General features: G+C 39.6%; 1 protein-coding gene across 1 annotated transcript; it reads right to left on the reverse strand.

Moving 5' to 3' along the window:
* Nucleotides 1-1436: 1436 nt before the first annotated feature.
* LOC117266472 (cysteine-rich venom protein latisemin) lies at nucleotides 1437-7788 on the reverse strand. The gene is made up of 6 exons (XM_033641699.2): nucleotides 7692-7788; nucleotides 6895-6985; nucleotides 6396-6538; nucleotides 3167-3255; nucleotides 2910-2992; nucleotides 1437-1959 (listed from the first exon to the last, which is right to left on the reverse strand). The coding sequence occupies exons 1-6, from the start codon at nucleotides 7701-7703 to the stop codon at nucleotides 1823-1825; spliced, it is 555 nt and encodes a 184-aa protein (XP_033497590.2). The 5' UTR covers nucleotides 7704-7788; the 3' UTR covers nucleotides 1437-1822.
* Nucleotides 7789-20281: the final 12493 nt, after the last annotated feature.

The following is a 20281-nucleotide window of genomic DNA, read 5'->3' on the forward strand; positions in this document are numbered from 1 at the left end:
CAAACCTTGCATTAATCTGATTCCAGATCAAGACACTCTGGTAAGAATCGCTGTATGCTGTTAATATTGACTTCGAATCTGTTTGGAACATGCATTCAAAAAATGCGATTAATCGTGATTACCTATTGAAATTCAGTGATTAATCATTTGACAACCCTATGAGAACTATTTCTTTTTGCCGAACTACACCTGTCAACCATATCACTGTGCAGAAGGAAGTGTGCATCTGCTCATGGACAAGAGGCTGGTCTTCAGGACAGAGCGAGATGTAAACATTAATAGTGTCCAGCTCGGCCGAAATGTCACGTTAGCTAGCTCAGTGGAGTTAGGTGAGCTAGCAGTAGATGCACACTTCCTTCTGTGCAGTGATACGGTTGGTGGGTGTAGTTCAGTAGAAAGAAAATAGTCCCTACATGAAACTGCTCACAACAAGGTCTGTGGATTATCTTGAGTAACCTGATCATAATTTCTGGAAAGAGATGTCGCTGTTGAGTTCTTCAAATTTAATTTTTGGCGCTTTGAGCACCACAAGCTGAGCGCAATCTAGTTCCAGTACACTGGAGAGAAGACAGATATCTCTACGGCTGATATCTCCAACACTCTGCAACTCACACCAAAACAATCTAGATTGATAAATAGCACTACAGGTAAGAGGAAAAATATGTTTTGGTTTTTTTTGGGGGCGGGGGGGTGAACTGTCCCTTTCAGTGACTATGACAATCAAATGACTACTTGTACAGTGAGTGTCCTGTGCATTAGATGGAGGGCGAAGAAAACAAGAGGTTCAATGATGCACATGCAATGCTCAAGCAGTTGGTGTGGCCCAGGCATTATTACTGTGTCTTTTAGCTCTGCCGCCTGTCCCACCAGCAGAGACCAGAGACTGACCTCCGGTGGTGCATGCTGTGCACCACATACAATGAGTTTGATAGTAAGAAGAGCACCTGTATTTAAGAAGGTATTGAAAATCATTTCTGAATATCCTGGTGTACCATTATTGTGAGATACCATCTGAAGAAAATAGTTCCTACATGAAACTGCTCACAACAAGGTCTGTGGATTATTTTGAGTAACCAGGTCATGATTTCCAGAAAGAGACATTGCTGTGCCATCTCAATGTACTGGAGAGAAGACAGATATCTCTATGGCCGCTATCTCCAACACTCAGTAACTCACATAAAAATAATCTAGACTGATAAATAGCACTGCAGGTAAAATATGTATTTTTAATTATGGGCTAAACTGACCTTCAAGCTTTAATGCAGATAATGTATCTGACATTTGGACGAGTAGATAATGGAGTGACTTTGGACCCTTATATGTAAAGTGAAACCTTTTGTTCTCCAATTATAATAAAATAATTACCTATAAAACACATGTAAATATAATAAAAATGTAGATGTTTAACTCTTATCAACCATAACAAAATACACCACTTGATTTCAAATATAGTCTTTATTGTATGATCATGTGTATAATTCATATTCTTGATTCATATCTGGGGTTTGGACAGATAACAGTACAAATGTATTTTCTATGTGCACATTTCTGCAATTCATTACATTGAGTCCCCCTGAGTACAGTATGACATCCTGCATGGCCCGGCAGTAAAATCCATCACCATGTGTGTGCAACACAACTCCGACAGAGTGTCCCATGAGGTTTTGATTAGAGATAAACAGTTTAAAACACTCCCCTTTAACTTAAGGCAACCACCACTAAACCACATTTTTCCAGACACTCGTACGGTGCTGGTCATGGATATATATTCCTGTAAGCTTACAGGAAATTGATTACAGTTTGCAGACTCCAGGGCTCATGTTTAGCCAATTGGGATGATTTCAGTGGGGCATTTGCATGAAGCAGGACACCAGGCGAGCACATACTTATTGCTGCATCCTATCTTAGTGGTCAAGTACCGACAGTTGAGGAAGTGGTTAATGTCAGGACATGGGTTGGCTGAAATGAAAAACAAAATAATGAAGAGGTTAGCTTATTGTCTTTTTTTCCTGCATCAGTAGACAATCTTTCAATATACACTAGCCACTTTATTAGGTACCCCTTGCCAGTACCAGGTTGGACCCTTTTTCCTTCAGAACCTCCTTAATTCTTGGTGGCATAGATTCAACAAGGTGCTGGAAACATTCCTCAGAGATTTTGGTCCATATTGACATGATGACATCACACAGTTGCTGCAGATTTGTCGGCTGCACATCCATGATGTGATCTGCTGCTGTAGCCCATCTGCTTCAAGGTTGGACATGTTGTTGGTTCAGAGATGATCTTCTGCAGACCTTGGTTGTAACCAGTGGTTATATGAGTTACTGTTGCCTTTCTATCATATTGAACCAGTCTGGCCATTCTCCTCTGACCTCTGGCATCAATAAGACATTTTGGCTCACTGGATATTTTCTCTTTTTGGGACCATCCTCTGTAAACCCTAGAGATGGTTGTGTGTGAACATCCCAGTAAATACTCAGACCAGCCCGTCTGGCACCAACAACCATGCCACATTCAAAGTCACTTTAATCACCTTTCTTTTACCCATTCTGATGCTCAGTTTGAACTTCAGCAGGTCGTCTTGACCATGTCTACATGCCTTAATGCATTGAGTTGGTGCCACGTGATTTGCTGATTAGCTGTTTGTGTTAATGAGCAGTTGAACTGGTGTACCTAATATTGTGGCCGGTGAGTGTATACTTGCCATACAAATCAATCAATTCAATCAATTTTATTTATAAAGCCCAATATCACAAATCACAATTTGCCTCACAGGGCTTTACAGCATACGACATCCCTCTGTCCTTTGGACCCTCACAGCAGATAAGGAAAAACTCCCCCAAAAAACCCCCTTTAACGGGGGAAAAAAATGCTGTTTGTGTTTGTGTATGTTTGTCATATTTACTTACTGCAGAGTTTGTCTACACAGTTGTTGGGGCAGGAAGCACACGGGGGTCCAGCCTTATATGGAGGCCATCTTCTGAAGTTTCCTCTGTTAAACAAATAAAATCAGTTTTTTATCCCTCGTCTCTCGACTCAGATCTAACCTCTGATTAAATACATAGACAGTTTTGTATTTTATTTTTCCACCAAGCTCTCCCAGAAGTCACATGCAAAACACAGTCATGGGTTTTATGGGCATTGAGGGTGAATAAGGGTCACATACGCTCGATAATAATGGCAGCCATAAAAGTAAATGTTCTTAGGGCACAGTTTCACTCCACAGCCAACTCTGTAGGAGCTGTTCCACACCACCTGACAATAAAAACAAAAAGTCATTGTGAAAGTGGGAAAACTGATTAAAAATCGACCTATTTGTTTTTGCTAAAATGCATAAAAATATCCCCTTAAAACACAATGATGACTGTGTATGGGGGTACAATAGTGCTGTTTGAAATGCTATCTCTCCAGTGGTTTTTGAAATGATGTGAATCCTTTGGTGAAAGCAGGATTGTTCAAACTTATTTTGTACAGATAATTACCCATAAAATGAATATTTAGGAACACAAAAAGGCTCTTTGAAAGCTCTAATCCACAGAAGCATTCTCTAATCAGTCATGATTATCAGTCCTTAATCTTTTGATCTAACTACTTGTTAGCAAACAGTTACTTATTTACACATCCAGCGGATGCAGAGCAGCGTTATCACTTATTTGGAGTCGTGTTTCTGGTCTCCTGATGAACATAAGTCCAATATTGACCTTCCTTTTTGCTCTGTTTTCAGTGTTACTCCTGAGGGATAAATGCTCCACTTTGTTCACTTTGTTTTAGAGCTTATTGAAAACAATGAAACCAGTGAGAGTGAACCAAAACACTAAATTATGGGCTGAAAAACCAAAAGACTAAAAGACACTAAAACGTTCTGTAGAGCTGAAGGACACAGCAGTCAGGTGATAATAATTCCCTGCAGGTTTATTACTACAAGCAACCCTTTTCACTTACTGTACAAGTAGTCATTTGATTCTTCGTTAAAGGGACAGTAGTGCTTTTTGTCAAAGAAGGTTGTTGTGGTGTGAGTTGCAGAGTGTTGGAGATATCAGCCGCATAAATGTCTGTTTTCTCTCCAGTATAATGGAACTAGATGGCACTCAGCTTATAGTGCTCAAAGCGCCAAAAAAAATTAATTAAAAAAACTCATCAGCGATGTCTCTTTCCAGAAATCATGATCTGGTTACCCAAGACAATCCACAGACCTTGTTGTGAGCAGTTTCATGTGGGAACTATTTTCTTTCTGCGCCCACTAGGCTCGGGCGTTGTCTTGGCATAACAGTGTACCATGGTATCCAGAAATCCTGACGGTATGATTTTAAATACCGTCGCAAATACAGGTGCTCCTTTCTCTGTTAAACTCATTGTATGTAGTGCCCAGCACGTGCCACCAGAGGTCAGTCTCTGGTCTCTACTGGTGGAACAGGCAGCTGAGCTAAAAGACACCTGACACTGTGGTGGAGGAATAATGTCCGGGCCACACTGGATGCATCCTGAAACCTCTTGGTTTTTTTTCAGCACCCATCTGGCACACAGGACTGCAAACAGCCCACCAGAAATGGCCGAGAGAAACTGTGGGGTAAAACAACATGTTTTTGTACACCTAACTCAGTTAAATAAAGGTTTGTTTCGACCAAACTGGAGTGTTGACAGCTGGGACAAATCATGGCCTGCCGAAAAAACAAAAGAAAAGAACCCTTTAAATTATCACTTATCAACACTTTAATTCCAAATCTGTGGTGAAACGTTATTTTTAAAGGATATATACGTATTAAATAAGTATGATTTGTAAAAAAATCTTTGTAACTTCTAAACTGCTCAAGCAAACATCCTTGTCCCAGACAAGAATTCACAATTTAAAAAATGTGTTAAAAGCCTTTAAAGTCTAAAACTAAAAGTAGGTACTGATAACACTGGTGCAAAAAAATGTGCCGCTTTAATTAAATTTGTTTTAAAATATGTTTTTATAAAAAAAATTGGCCTTTTAAAAATGTGTCCCAGATTTTTATCAGCTCCATTGGGTTTCTACATAAACATCATTTAATCAGGCATAAAAGGAGTTAGCTATATCCTAGGGCAGTGGTTCTCAAGCGGTGTGCTGTGACACACTGGTGTGTAGTAATGCTAGTCCAGGTGTGTCGTGGGATTGTGTGATAACCACACATTATTACTGCCAAATTCAACTGGGCCTATACAAAATGTTATGGATGAAGTTTTAATTGCCAGTATCAGTATGTTGTGCGCACCCATTTCCCTAATAAAGAGGCAAACTTTACCTAAAAAATGTAATTTAATTTTAAAAAATTAAATTATTATTAGTGTGTGGGACATCAAAAGCCCTGATTGGCAGCCAGTGTGAGGAATGATAAGATTTAAAAGGAGAAAGTGGTGAGTGGGACAATGGATCTTTTTATTGTACGGAGCAAATGACAACAAAGCACCAACAAAGATGACCTACCACCGAAAGAAAAGAGAAAGGAAAACCTCAGTAGCGGTATCATGAAAGCTACCTGTCTTATTTATTGTCTTATGTCGTGATAAGAGTGATAACACACCTTATAGAGTCTACTGTGCACAGATATAAAAACAGGTGTGCCTTGTGATTTTGGTGTGCCCTTTGGTGTGAAAGTCTGAAAACCACTGTCATAAAGACTCCTGTCTCACTTCCTGGTTTCCAAAAATGCTGCTCAAGTACTGGTAAGCTTTCTGTTTTATGATGAAGTCATTAAATAATACTGCTATTGTGTGTGTCTCAACGTAACAGGTCAACTCTGTAGCCTTTCTAAATCAAAACTAAATAAGAATTATGGTTTAAAAATTAATATCTTGATTAGCATTAAGAGAACTCTCAGCAACTTTTAAATACGAGTGCTGTGAAATTATTTATTATATAACTTTTTGTCAACTCTGTGAGACGTCAACTCCCTCAAATCTTACATCTGATGTCCATCGTGTGTGCTGTTTAAGAAACAAATAAATCACTAGGAGGTTATTCCATTTCAAGGTTTAATAGTCAAAGAACTTTTCCAGAAAACTTTGATCTTTTTAAAATATATTTTCCCAACCTAATTAAAGAGTAATTAGCACCACCTGGAAAGAGACGTTGCTGCTGAGTCTTTCACATGTATGTTTTTGGCACTTTGAGCACCACAAGACGAGTGCCATCTACTTCTATAATACTGGAGAGAAGGCAGACATCTCCAACACTTGACAACTCACAACAAAACAATCTAGACTGATAAATGAATCCCTTCTATGTAAAATTATTGATTATAGACGCTTTAATTCAAAATTAAACAATAAAACAAAGCCTCACTGTGTGACCTGTGTTCCTGCTGCCATGAAACAAACTTAACAATCATCTCTGTCGATACATCACTGTTGCCCTGGCAACAGCTAAGTGTTACCTGTGTGTAGTGACCAATAGGTTTGCCATTAGTGGAGCCGTTGGGATACTGGTAGTGTGCCACCTCACTGTGCCAGGCGTTGATGACGGCCGTCCATGAGTACGGTTTGGAGGAGTAGAACAGATTCTCACCTAACTGATATCCTGCTCGTTGGTGAGAAACACATGGCGGCACTGATTAATGTGTGTCTGCAAACACAGTTTTATTTTCATGTCCTAGTAGATTAAGTTATTTAGATAAAACAGGGTTCATTAAAAGGCCTATTGATGATAATCTCCTTAATGATAACATATCCTACTCCATGTAATTTGTCATTAAAGGAAGGTATTAAGACTGGAGATAAGATAATGTTCGCTGTGACTCTGACGATCAATCACAAGGTCAAACAGGTTCACAGGGAACCTTTACACTGAGTGCACCCCTGAGGTATATATGGAGCAGGGTAAAGGCAAACCAAAAAGAGAGATGTAGAGTAAAGGAACATAAAAAATATACACACCATTGTACAAGCGGCTTCTGACTGGTCCATGAGCCAGAATACATTTGTCAACCCAGGCCTGAGCAGAGGCTGCTACCTCCTCACTGTAGCTCTGAAAAAATAAGAGATTTTAAAAAAGTTTCATTTTCAAACAGCCACGACTACGAGGCAGAAAAAGATCCATTCTCTCACCAGATATTGGTTTTGAAAACGGGATCATGTGTGATTTAGAAGACTGATGAAATCTCAAAATGCGTTCCACTCCAACCTTTAAAATATGAAAAGGTTGTGATTGAAGCGGGCGTCCCCTTCGAGACCTGCTGCTGTGCTTTTTCATACGGCCCAAAGCCAAAACTGAGCTCTAAAATAAACATGAGATTCTTCCTTTTCTCTTCTGTGCAGATACCTTACACCTCCAGAGGAGGAAACAACACATCTTTACCCTCCTGTTGTCTGACATGTTTTCAACTGTGTACAGTGCTTGTAATGACTGGGCTTGGCTCCCTTCATTAAACAGATTAGACGATGTTAACATTAGAGTAATTATATTTACCTATGACACCAGAGTCCAAAATGTATTTTCGCATTTCACATGTTAATGATTTTGACTAAGATATTTGACTAAGGTTGAGTCAGCACTTAATCATGAACTATACAATGCTGCTTAAGACTTAGATAATACTTTTAGGCGTTGTGCAGAAAACCTCGCCCACTATATTGCCTTTTCCTTTAAGCAAGTATGGGAAAACAAATGCTGGGAACCATTAGCAAACATTATTTGAGCCACTTCTATTGTGCAAGTTGACAACGGGACTGACCATTTGTAGCATGTTAGAGGCAGTAGGCTGAACAGCTCTCCTGATGGCATTGTGATGGTCAACAATCTCCGCCTGCACTGTTTTGTTGTTTGGGCAAATGTCTGCACACACACACACGAACACAGACACACACCCACTTAAAACCAATGGGTAAACATGAGATCAAAGATATAATACAGAGTGATATTTACTCTGGTGGCTTAATATCCAAGATATGACTCACAAACATATCCTGGATTAATTACTCTGAAATGGCTTGGCATCACAAAAGAACATACAGACAGGATTGTGACAAATCCAATGATCTTATTGGGAGACTTGTTGGCATGGTTTCAGAGTTGATGCTGGAAAATAAAATGCCTCTGTGAAGTTAAACACACGTGATGCAGTTAACGTTGTGCTTACCTTGCTGTGGACACACCGTGGCATGCAGGGAAGTGCATTTGAAAAGGAGAAGAAATTTGAGTTAAGCTCTTATCAGGGCATCAGGTGTGAGAAAAATAGTCCTATCCCTTACTTTAAAAAACAAAAAAATTGCACCACAGTGTAAATACACTTAAAACCAGACAGGGAACCTAACTTGACTTATTTTAATTAATTAAAAATGTTACCTGACTTAAAACGTAAAGCATTAGCAGGACAAAAAATAATAATTTTAAATAATAAGCAAAAATGCTTTACTTCTTTCACAGCTACACACAGTCACACTTTTCTTTGGAATAGTGGGATTTATTTATCTATTTTTAATAATATTGTGAATACACAGTTCTAGTCTTATTTAATTTAACACTGAAAATCTGTTCATTGGTTAATTTCCTCCCTGAAAATGTCATTTCAGTGTAACATCTCCGTGCCACAGTTCAGGGTGATTGAATCAACAATAAATATTTGAGAGGTCATGTTCCATGCTACAACAAATATTATTACATAAGAACATGTTTGTCTAGTTATCTTTTTTTCTGTCTAGATTAGACTCTTGCAGTGGATAATGTCTTATTAGCTCATCATCTATTTTACATGTAAAATCTGCAAAGTACTCAATTAAGTAAATGTAAAATACACAATATTTCTGTCTAAACTGCACCACACTCTCACAAAATCAAAACTACTGAAATGCTGTATTAATAGCTCAAAATTTTTACAACTAAACAACTTTCCAGAACATGGAAAACACTTGAAACATATTGCAGCACAGCATCCTATAATATTCAAAAACTTGTTAACACTTGTACTCACCAACACGCAGGCAGAGTGCACCTGCTGCAGTGTCAAGATGCAAATCAGGAATGGAAACATTTTAGGGAGACGCCTGTGTACAGTGAAGATTAAAAGCAAAGTAAGATTACTGATTAAGACTTAGTGAGACATTTTGGCATTTCATACCAGTTTATTCTTAAATAATTCTTTTATTTTTACTATTTTAAATTGAAAGTCAATCATAAAATTAAAAATTAGTGAATTAATAAAGTTTACGATCAATGTTTAAAATATGTTCATATGTAAACCTCTGAACTAAGAGGCGTACCTGCGTCTGGGTCATCAGGAGGTGGAGGTGTGTTGGCACTTTCCTCTCCCTCCTTTTATAGACCCAGCTCAGCTTCTAATTATAGTATACATATAGCACATTCCCCTCTGGCTGCTAATGATGCAGCAGTTCCCATGTCTTTACATAACGGCTACTGGACAAAAACAAGTCTGTCAGGCAGCACTGAACAGGACAGTGGATCACCACAACTGAGAAAAGAAGAACATTTCTAACATAGTTAGAGCAAACTATAATGTTTATTTCAATCAGGCCACTGTAGCAAAGGAAAACCTTTCTTTAAATTTGTAGTATGATATTTTGCAATATGGCTCTCTACTGGGACCTCTCCACCCTTCCAGCGCACGATCAGTGCGTGATCAGTGTGTGTGCATCTCAGAACCTCTAGTTCTATTTCAGAGCAGCTGCCCTGCCTACATGAGCAACACTGTTCAGGTGCGGCACAGCTGCAAAACATCTAGAGAACTGCAGTCTCACCTATTTTATACATGTTACGTGCATGGTTTCAGCAAAAAAAGAGAAAATGGACTTGGATAATCATATTGAAATTGTTTCACCTTTCAGTACAATTTCAATATCTTTGTCTGTCACAGACATGAAGAAACATAAAAGAAATCTTTCCAACTCACTCTCTTTCCTGTTCCTGTTTCAAAAAAAAAACTTGTCATGACTGTGTTTTTGACAAACAGCACAAACATGCTGTTCACACAGCATATCAGGTAACTGTCATGTACTGTTCACGCAGGCAGTGTGGCCCAGGTGTAAGGCAGAGAAACATACATGGACAGCCTGCTGCTCTCCATGCCTTAAACCCAAAACACACTGGCGGCGTCACGTGACGGTGGCGTTATTGACGCAAGTCAAGTGCCGCCCCCAACACACACAGAGAGTGTCGCGCTGCGGAGCATCAACTGGAATTCTATTGCACACTCCAATCCGCTAGGTGGTGGTAATGAGACTAGCTGGTTGCCAACCACCAATGGAACAAAAGACGAGGAAGAAGACGCACAAAGAGAAAGAAAACACACAACGCAGGACGACCACGACAACCATAAAACGACGGTACCAATGTGAGTTGCTTATTATCATATGACGATAGATGGCACCAAAGTTCTTCATCTCTGCTCTTCAACAGAGCTGCTACTTACGGGAGCTGGGAAGTACAAAATAGGCATTTCTCTGAAAAAGAAGCGCTTTTTCAAGGGTGGTGCGTCACATCGATGCGCGTCGACGCGCATAATAATAATAATAATAATAATAATAATAATGATAATAAATAAAAAGAATAATGCCTGGGATTCACTGGCGTCACCGAGAATCACTGCCGGACGCGACGCCTACTCTGAAAAGGATGCTTTGGAGGCGGAGCCTGGAAATATGCGGAAATACAGATGGACGCAGCTACTGTAGGAAAGCTTTCGCCACTGCTACGATAGCTTATCTTCCATTGCCATGTCGTTCCAGAGAGGGAAAGTAAACGAAATGTCACGACAGACCACCACCGAGCTTGCTCCCCATTGGATAGTGTCCTTGTGTCTGATGGGTTAATTTGCATAAAGTTGAGTTGCGGTCAACTTTTGGATGCGCCGGAGCTGCTCAAACGGCCGCGCCGCCTACCCAAAATGCTTTGCAGGGGCGTCAGCAACAGTTGACATGATCCATAGGAAATGAATAGGCATAAGCGTCACGGCGGACACAAAAAATGCCAGTGGATCCCAGGGGTAATGTCTGTTTTGACGCGCGTCCTACCCGCCGGTGTGTTTTGGCCTTTAGGCTTTCCATGTATGCACATGGAAGGGCAGAGAGGTTAGCTTTCTCTGCCTTACACCTGGGCCACACTGTCATGCACTGTTCACGCAGGCAGTGTGGCGCAGGTGTAAGACAGATTGTATCATTCATTCGGCGGATTGTATTATTATTATTATTTTACATTACATTGTTTTATTGTTTACAACTCAGAGGGAGAATAACTTCGGCTTTAAACAATTTTGGTTTAACTCCTGTGCTCAGCTTTGTTCAGCAACAGAAGCAGTGAGAGGGTTCACATCACCACATTTGTATTGTGTTTCTTTTAATATATTGTATTATATTGTAAGATGAGATTTGTTTTGAGTTTTGAAATGAGGACATTTAATTCAAAGAGGGGGAGGGATGAAAGATGAGATTTATTTTGTTTTAGTGTTGTTCTGAATGTTGTTTTGTTTTGGGTATTATTTGAATATTTCATGATTTAGTTAATGGCTCATTATCTGATAAATACATTATTTACATTTGTTGGAATGAGGAACTATATACATAAGCTGCTTTGTAGTGTTTGTTTACATTGGGTGGAGTGATATGGGTCAATGAATAGTCAGTTGTCTCCTTTTCTAAACAGACATTAAAGTATTCACGTTTTCCTCCGGAGAAGTTGTCCCCGTGCTGTTACCCATTACCCATGCACGCTACCCTAGACAGTATTATACAGTTAATGCTAACTCAACACCAGCATTACAATATTATATGCTTGTTTTCTCTTGTATGTTCTTTAATGTGTGTATGTGTGTATACATTTTTTTAAAGGTGTCTTTTCTTTTAACTCATGTATAGCCCTTATTACAAACTGCACTGATGAAATAATTATCCAGATTGGATAACCAAAATATATTAAACTTATGCAACTAAATTCGCCACAGTGGCATCATTGGATGTTATTTTGCAAATTTCAAATGATTGCGCATTTTCTGGTAAAAATTTTACCTCGCTCTTGACCTGAATGCATTTCCTTGAATGCTGACCATCTCAGAAGTATCACCAAATGAACTGACATCCCAAATTTAGCTGGAAATGACGCCTTAAATGTTTTTCTACACTGCTTAGTTCCAAAATTAGACCACTGAACATTACACTAGTGGCCATCTTGGATTTGACCTCTCTTGGTCCTCATTTGACTTCCCCCCACATCTGAAAACAAATGGCATATACTGATAAAACTTCTCCTGGTTTTCTCATGAAATGCACAGTTGTTATAATTTGAGTTTATGTGCTGTAAAAGAGTGCGACTGACAGAGAGTAAACAAGGAACTGCAAAGCCTCAGGGTGTAGTGACTTTTTGATGCATTGGGTCACATTTACACAGCATAGAAAAGAAAGGCACCTGACGTAAAGGCAAACAAAAGAAACAGAGCATTTGTATATTACAAGACAGATCCGTGCAGTGCTGTATGTATATAGATTAAAGTCACACAGCTCATGTGGGCTGAGGGTGCACCCAGTGCTTGCAACATATAGGAAAGGTGATTCTGAACAACACGACAGAGAAAGGACAGAAAAATGTTTTATAAATGGTTCCAATTTATAATTATTTTTGTGATGTGATTCATAGTCAACAACCAGTGTAGAAGGTCTGTCTGTGTGCGGCCATTGCCTGTTTACCATAGAAAGCAAACACCGAATGATGCAGGAACATTGTAGCTCAGAGGAGAAATAATACGATAGCATATCTTAAATGTTACATAATCACAAAATGAAACATAGGACTTTTTGTTACCTTTGTGGAGGTTATCTTGAATATATGCCAAGAACAAGTGCAACATTTGAATTAGGAAGATTCAACATAATTTTCATATAATTAAATTCATTTTTTGGATGCTTTCTAGTTCTAAACTGAACCTGCATCCAAGTGGTAAAAACTTGTTTGTTAAGTCTTTCCTGGAAAAAAGAAAAAAAAAACTTACATAAAATGAGTTTTTTAAAGCTGAACTAATTAATACTTTCATATGAAATTAATCAAATGAATGAGTATAATGTAAAAGGTGATGCTGGAGAATTGTCATCTGATTTGTAGTGTCTTTCAGCTCTGTTTTGGGTTTTCAACCCAATGTGAAGGGTTTCAGCTCTTCTCGGCTCATTGTTTGGATTTTATGGCCTGCAACTACGGTGGCCAACAAGGACAAACACCCAATTTGAAGTTAGGACATTCAAACAAAATCCTCAGTTACACTGAACAAAAACCCTCTGAGCTGCTGCAGGGTTAGCGAGTTACCTTGCTAACTAGGTTGGCTATGCTAATGAATAAACTTGCCAATAGACTAGAATATTAGCAAGTTAGCTTGCTAAGTAGGTACGCTATGCTAACAAGTAAGCTTGCCAAATGTATTAACTTCAATTTGGAAATCTAGCTTAGCTCTTAAGAAGCACAAAGGAATTGTGAAAGAAGCACAGGGGCAGCACACTGATGATGTCAGAGGGCTGTGATGGGTTGATTGCAATGATTGTACTGGAACGTGATGTGAGATGTTGATCCAGGAGCATGTCCTACTTGGCAAAATCAAATCGTACACTTGAATGCGCTGTCATCCGTCACTGTTGCTTCTGACAGCTGTCAATCAAGCTGTCATCTTTTTGCAGCTCAGTCAAGTGATGCATCGTCCGCTGCGCAAAGGATTGTGGGTCAAAACAGACAGAAAAGCATGTTAGCATGCATACTGCAATATCAGACTGGATGTAGTAGAATATCCTGGTATTTCTGGCATACCGCATTTCTTCTGTTGTGTCGTTTTTTTCTGTTGCTTTGTTTTCAGGGTTTGTGTGTTTCTGACTTTGCATCATTTCTGTATTTGCAGCGTGGACCTGTTAGTGTATTTGTTTGGATTTTTGTGTGTGTTTTTTGAATTTCTGAAGCTGCAACATGTTTCTCCTAATGGAGATGTTTTGGGCCAGTGTAGCACATTTGGCCTTGTCAGCCACTGAACACAACTTTAGTTTTTTAGTTCTCTTTCACTGCACTCATCGACCTTGTGTCAAGCCACATAGCGGGGAGCTGTTTTCAGCACAGAAAGCTTTAATAAACCTACTGTACACTACTTCCCAGCACCAAATTTAGATACATGAACTGAAAGGATCTTATCTGCACTCTTCTCTTTTAAAGTTCATTTTATAATGATTATTTATGTTTTTATTTTGTATTGTGATTTTAATGCATTTTCTTGTTCTGTAAAGCACTTTGAATTACTTTGTGTACGAATTGTGCTCTACAAATAAACTTGCCTTGCCTTGAACTAAGTGGTGAACCCTGATGAGTTATTTAGCTGCTAAAATGCCAGATATGTCCCTCAGGAGCGGATAGCGAACAAAACAAAGCTAAAAGGATGTTGAATACCAAACTTACATTCTTCAGGAGGCACTCAACTCCAAATGCATGCTAATGGTGCTCTGTGTCAGCTGGATGTGTAAATAGGTGTCGATTTGCTAACACATTAGCCACAAAAAAAACAAAAACAGCTTGTTCTGCTGCTTCAATTCAATTAATGCTGCTTAACCTATTTTAGCCGCACATTTAAAACATATCTCTGGATAAAAAATAGAGATAAACCTGGTTTTCATGATGAACAATTGGCATTATGGCAAATAAAAAGCCAAATATCACACTTTATTTGGAAATTCTAAATACAGTGGAGTACATGCAGTATTAGTATTTATTTTTAATGAGTTTTTTGTAATATATATTTCCAGGAAGCATAAGGAATGATAATACAATTACTCTGTAGATTAACTTTGTGAAATAAATTACAAAAACGCCTTGGATTGCAGACGCCGTACGAATACATGTGTGAACACAGCAGAATCTTATCTTTGGAGCGACCTTGCATGTTCACATGCTTCTCTGTTGACTCGTGATTATGTGTCTTAATGCACAATAAGCATTATGCTGCTATCACCTCACTGCTTAATGCATTATTGTGTCATTTGTTATGCAGTACAATGGGCAGCTGGAGTCAAACAGTCTAAGTGGTCAAAGGCAAGTTCTACTTGAGCTTTTTTTTTTGATGCAGAGAAGTTTGAAGAAACACTTGAGACGTGACTCTCTCAACTCTGTTTTAGCTGTTTATTTGCCTTCCAGTTTTTCATGACATTTATCTCTTAATCTTTTTGAGTTCAAGTGCACTTATTGGTCACTTTGGATGTGTCTGCCAAATGAATGTAATGTGATTTTGCCAATGTCTGCACCACATTTCATTGTAATTGATCCAGTCGTTGCTGCCACGTTTCACTCAAAACAGCAGAAGTGAGGATTCATCCTCAGAGAACCATGAATTCCCATTTACACCAATTTTTTCAGTCCATCGGGTGGACGTAGAGATTTTTTACTGGATATTTTAAAGCGATGACCTGGTGGTGCAGAATTGGACATAACTGACCTTTGTGATTGTCTGACAAGCTGTCAGAGTAAGCATGGAGCCCACACTGTAACTAACTGCACTCCCTGAAGAAATATAGTTATTATATATATAGTTATTTTTGGAAAAATGAACCAGTGATTCCAGAGAGAAGCAGACAGAGGGGTCTACAGTCTGTGTTTGAAGGATATATCCAGGATGTCAAACTGACTCAGCAGCAACAACAGGTTAAAAAGACAAAGATAGTTAGAAGCTAAAGCCGAACTATAGGCTACAGATCACAGTGTAAAAGTGAACCACCACATCACTGCTGATCGCCACACAAGACAATGAATATAAAGGGAAACTTTGCTGATATTGAACCAGCTGTGTGGCATCACAGTGTGTGCAGATGAACGTGTTTGGCTTCGCCCCCGTGTCGCTGCCAGCACCTGGACCTCTGCCGCCACATGGGCAGGGATCTCCAGGGGAAGTCAAACAACATTCATCTGCACACACTGTGATGACACACAGCTGGTTGAATATGAGCAAAGTTTCCCTGCTTCCCTTCACTGGTTCCTGTACAGCAGGGTTGGTCTTTGTTTCACTGTTATAATCATTACAAAGCAAAAGCAGCATGTGTATACATTCAGTAGGCTGTATCTTCAGTAGCTAGCTAGCTAACCCTACACTTTTCAGGGTTTGATTTTGGTTTTGGAACAGGGAAGAAACGTATATATTTTTCCAACCTCTCCAGGTAACGAGTATCATTAATACACGACGTGCCCCAGGCACAACATTTAGCTCCAAATCCACAAAACCAGCCTGAAAATGAAGGAAATCTGAAACGATTGCATTAGAGTCAATGGAGCACAGCTGAGTTGTTGCCTGATGCTACACTATGATTGGCCAGTCTGTGTCCAGGGGCGGGACTTAGAAAAGGGTCAATTATATGGCATGGAGTGGATTGGGCACTCGTAAAAATTAAGATAACTCATAAAGCTACAATGTGTGTGAACCCAGCTTTGTATAAACTGTAAACGGCAACACACACCACAGTCAGTTTGCTCTCCACTTTCAACAGAGTTAAATGTTCTCTGCGTTGATAGATGACATGAGTGAAGTGTTTCATGTACCAACGGCACTGCATACACTCAAATATGGTTTTCTTGGAACAAAACCTCTTCCCATGAGGTGAGAATGAAGGCGCACCATTTAAAGTAATAGTGGCCATTATAGAGCAGAATGATAGAGAGCCGTGAGTGCAGCTACAGGCGGACACCAAGAACACTGACAGCCTAATGCTGCGTGGCTCTGTGGGAATCATGCAGAGAGGCTTAAGTCTTTTGTCGGAAATATGTTCTTGTTCACCCTTGTCGCTCAACTCAGGTAGGTATCTAATCATTGGAAGAAAAAGAAAAGTACTGCTCAAGAGTTCTTAAAGCTGACAGGTTCTAATCCAAGAAGTGCACTGATATATTCCGAGCACTAAAATTATGAAGTAGCCTTTGTAGTTTCATGCTTTTACGGTGAAAGAACACGTTGTATAAACTTAAAGATTCTCACCCTTTTTCAGCCAGGCGTTCAGCTATATACATATGAATAACTGTAATTTTGCATCATTACTGTCAACTGACAAAAATCCAAAGACAGCTGAAATGCCGAACTTGAGGCTTCAAAACAGGAGTCCACAAACCATTGGGTGACGTCACAGTAGCTACGCAATTATTTCATACAGTCTATGGTAAGACCACTATGTTCTTCATTTCATATTACACATACACATATAGGGCGACACGGTGGTCCAGTGGTTAACATTGTCACCACACAGCAAAGAGTTCCTAGTTCAAACCCTCCAGCTTCCTCCCACAGTCCAAAGACATGCAGGTTAATTGGTGACTCTGTGTGAATGTGAGTGTGAATGGTTGTCTGTTTCTGTGTGTCAGCCCTGTGATAGTCTGGCGACCTGTCCAGGGTGTACCCTGCCTCTCGCCCAGTGTCAGCTGGGATAGGCTCAGCCCACTGCGACTCCCCACAGGATAGGCGGTTCTAGAACATGAATTAACCTGCATGTCTTTGGACTGTGGGAGGAAGCTGGAGTACCCAGAGAAATCCAACGCTGACACAGGGAGAACATGCAAACTCCGCACAGAAGGGCTCCCCCACTATGGGTTCGAACCAAGGACAGTAGTCCAATTAAATGGCCTAGATGAGCTATAACCGTAGCTCAACTTTACTGTGCATGTTAACGTACTGAGTAAGGAAGTTGTGCCATGTTAATTTATTATGTTGATCTGTTCTGTACATCTATTGCACGTCTGTCCGTCCTGGAAGAGGGATCCCTCCTCAGTTGCTCTTCCTGAGGTTTCTACTGTTTTTTTTCCCTGTTAAAGGGTTTTTTTGAGGGAGTTTTTCCTTATCCGCTGCGAGGGTCCTAAGGACAGAGGGATGCTGTAAAGCCCTGTGAGGCAAATTGTGATTTGTGGCTTTATAAATAAAATTGATTGATTGATTGATGTCACATTTAAATTTGCACTGGAAAGTTAACCATTGCCATCTATGACTGCAAACGACGAACGCATTCAAACGCAGCATATCAACCTATAGTTCCTGAAGCTGCCCATCCTGCCATGAAAACTATGTGCAGTTGCAATATATTTAAAAAGGCCTGACTCTTACAACTTATGTTGTAGATGTTACATGCAATAGTCATCCTAAAGCTATTGAAAAAGGATATAACTATACAAAGCAATTATAAAATTAGTTAGTTAGTTAGTAGCAGCTAATTCCAAACATTTAAGTAGCAAATAAACAAAACAATCATATAGTAGTAGACAGACCGGTAAGAGGTCTGTAAGAGGAAGTACAAACGTATTTATTCTCACCCTTTCTCCATAAATTAAACTGTGCAATTAATGATCCTAGACCTATTCTCATATATTAAATTAATTACCAGTAATATTTGTCTTACAGCAAGGTATAAAATAATTACAACAATACTTAGAAAATAAAAACTCTTATATACATAGCTTATTAAAAAATCATCTCATCTTTATATCCTTATCCAATCATGACAGATGTGTTTTGCTTTGTCAAACCATGTAGGCCTACATATATACACAAAACTGATGATAATAAATAAATGAATAAATAAAGAGTAAAAATGGGGATTTTAGGATCATATGTACCATACAGGACATGAGCTACTAATTGGAACACAGAGGCAAATGAGACACAATCACTCTGGTACAGTAACAGCAAGGCCACAATTAAAGACTCATTTTTAAAGACTTACTTCCCGCCTTAACCACTCGGGGGCACTGTCACATCTCTACTCACAGACGAGCCGAGGAAGCAGCTGAGCTCCAGTGACAGAACTGTGCTCTTCATATGAAACCTTGAACATAATAGACGCCTTGATTGAACAATGTTATTATTTTACAGCAGAACGAGGAGCTTCATTTAGGGATGCGTTTTGTTCCACTCGCAGTCCCGCCATCCAATCAGCTGTCTGTCTGAGTCCTCAGCTGCTCATGTAAGACGGATGGCTCCACAGCACAGCAGCTTGCACAAACACTATGCTTGGCTGCCCATCTTTACAACTCGTCTCACATTATTTGTCCCATTTCAGATGTCCCACTGGTCTTCAGCGGGACGTCAGGCGGCGTGTGCTTTGTGTCCGTTTTAGCAGTGAGGTCAAGTTTACATCAAGTTACAGAACATTAAACACAACTAGTTTGGATTTAAACAATGAAATCATTAAAGTGTAAGATGTGAAGATGACATCATGTGAATGACATCTTACCACTTGTGTACGTTTTTCACTTTCTGGCATGTTTTTGTTTTGTTTTTTATTTTAGCTACAATCCAAAGCTTCAGCATGTCGGCAATTACTCTGTGGGTGATCATTAGTGTCATTCAAGCCTCAGCTCCAGGACGGCTTCAGCACTTGGCATCTGTTTAATTTCACTCTGTTTAAATGGGTAGAAAAGCCGTCACGAATCCCCCCAACATTAACAATTTCACTTCAGTTCTTTGATTCCAACCTCAGGCCTCTCCACGGGTGTGTCAAAAACATGGCTTGCCAGAACAGCCCATTTTCCCTCCAGCGCTGAACCTTTTTCATGTGAAGGTGGTTTCAAGCTGAAAAGTGCCCTTCCAAAATCAGATGCACGTTGCCCAGATGCATGTTGGCAGTGCCCGGTCATGCTTTCAGGAAAGGTGATTAAAGTCTAATGGGGCTCCTGATGTGACAGCAAACAGAGGCGGGAAATCTCCGTCTTTAAAGGAAACCTTTCATTAATTTGCAGCCTGGAGTTTCTCGCAGCAACATCTGAGCGACACAACGAGGACTCTCCTTGAAAAGGCAGCTACAACCCTGACAAATGAGTGAGTGAATCCCCCATTAGGCTAAAAATGACTTTGAGAAGGGCCCAATGTCATGAGCACATTGTGTAAGACTAGTAAGTCTAATCACAGAATGCAGAGCTCTTCACCAGTAATTATGGCAACTCATCAAAAAGAAAGTAATCCTTTGTGTCTCTTGGTATTCAGATGTGTTTTCTTCCCAGCTTGTCAATGAAGATATTTTTGACAGGCATCATTGTTCAAGTTCACACCTTGCTGATATGAACCACAACCAAGGAGAATATGCTTTCAGTCATATTTTTGGTTTGTTTGTCAGCTCGCAGGGTATTTAAAAATAATTATTTAAAGGATTTCTTAATATCGTGCTAAAAAAGTAGGTAAATGTATCACATCATTGTCAATAGGCCCTTTTACTCTGCCTCTTCAAGGCAGGAATTTCACACCATTGAGGAGGATTTATACTTTACTGACAGACCCTGCGCAGTGGCCTACACACATGGCCTACGGCATTGTGAGCATTTATACTTGTGCGGTGGTGTGTC

Source organism: Epinephelus lanceolatus, chromosome 10, assembly GCF_041903045.1.
Source record: "Epinephelus lanceolatus isolate andai-2023 chromosome 10, ASM4190304v1, whole genome shotgun sequence".
In the NCBI taxonomy this organism is placed as follows: Eukaryota; Metazoa; Chordata; class Actinopteri; order Perciformes; family Serranidae; genus Epinephelus; species Epinephelus lanceolatus.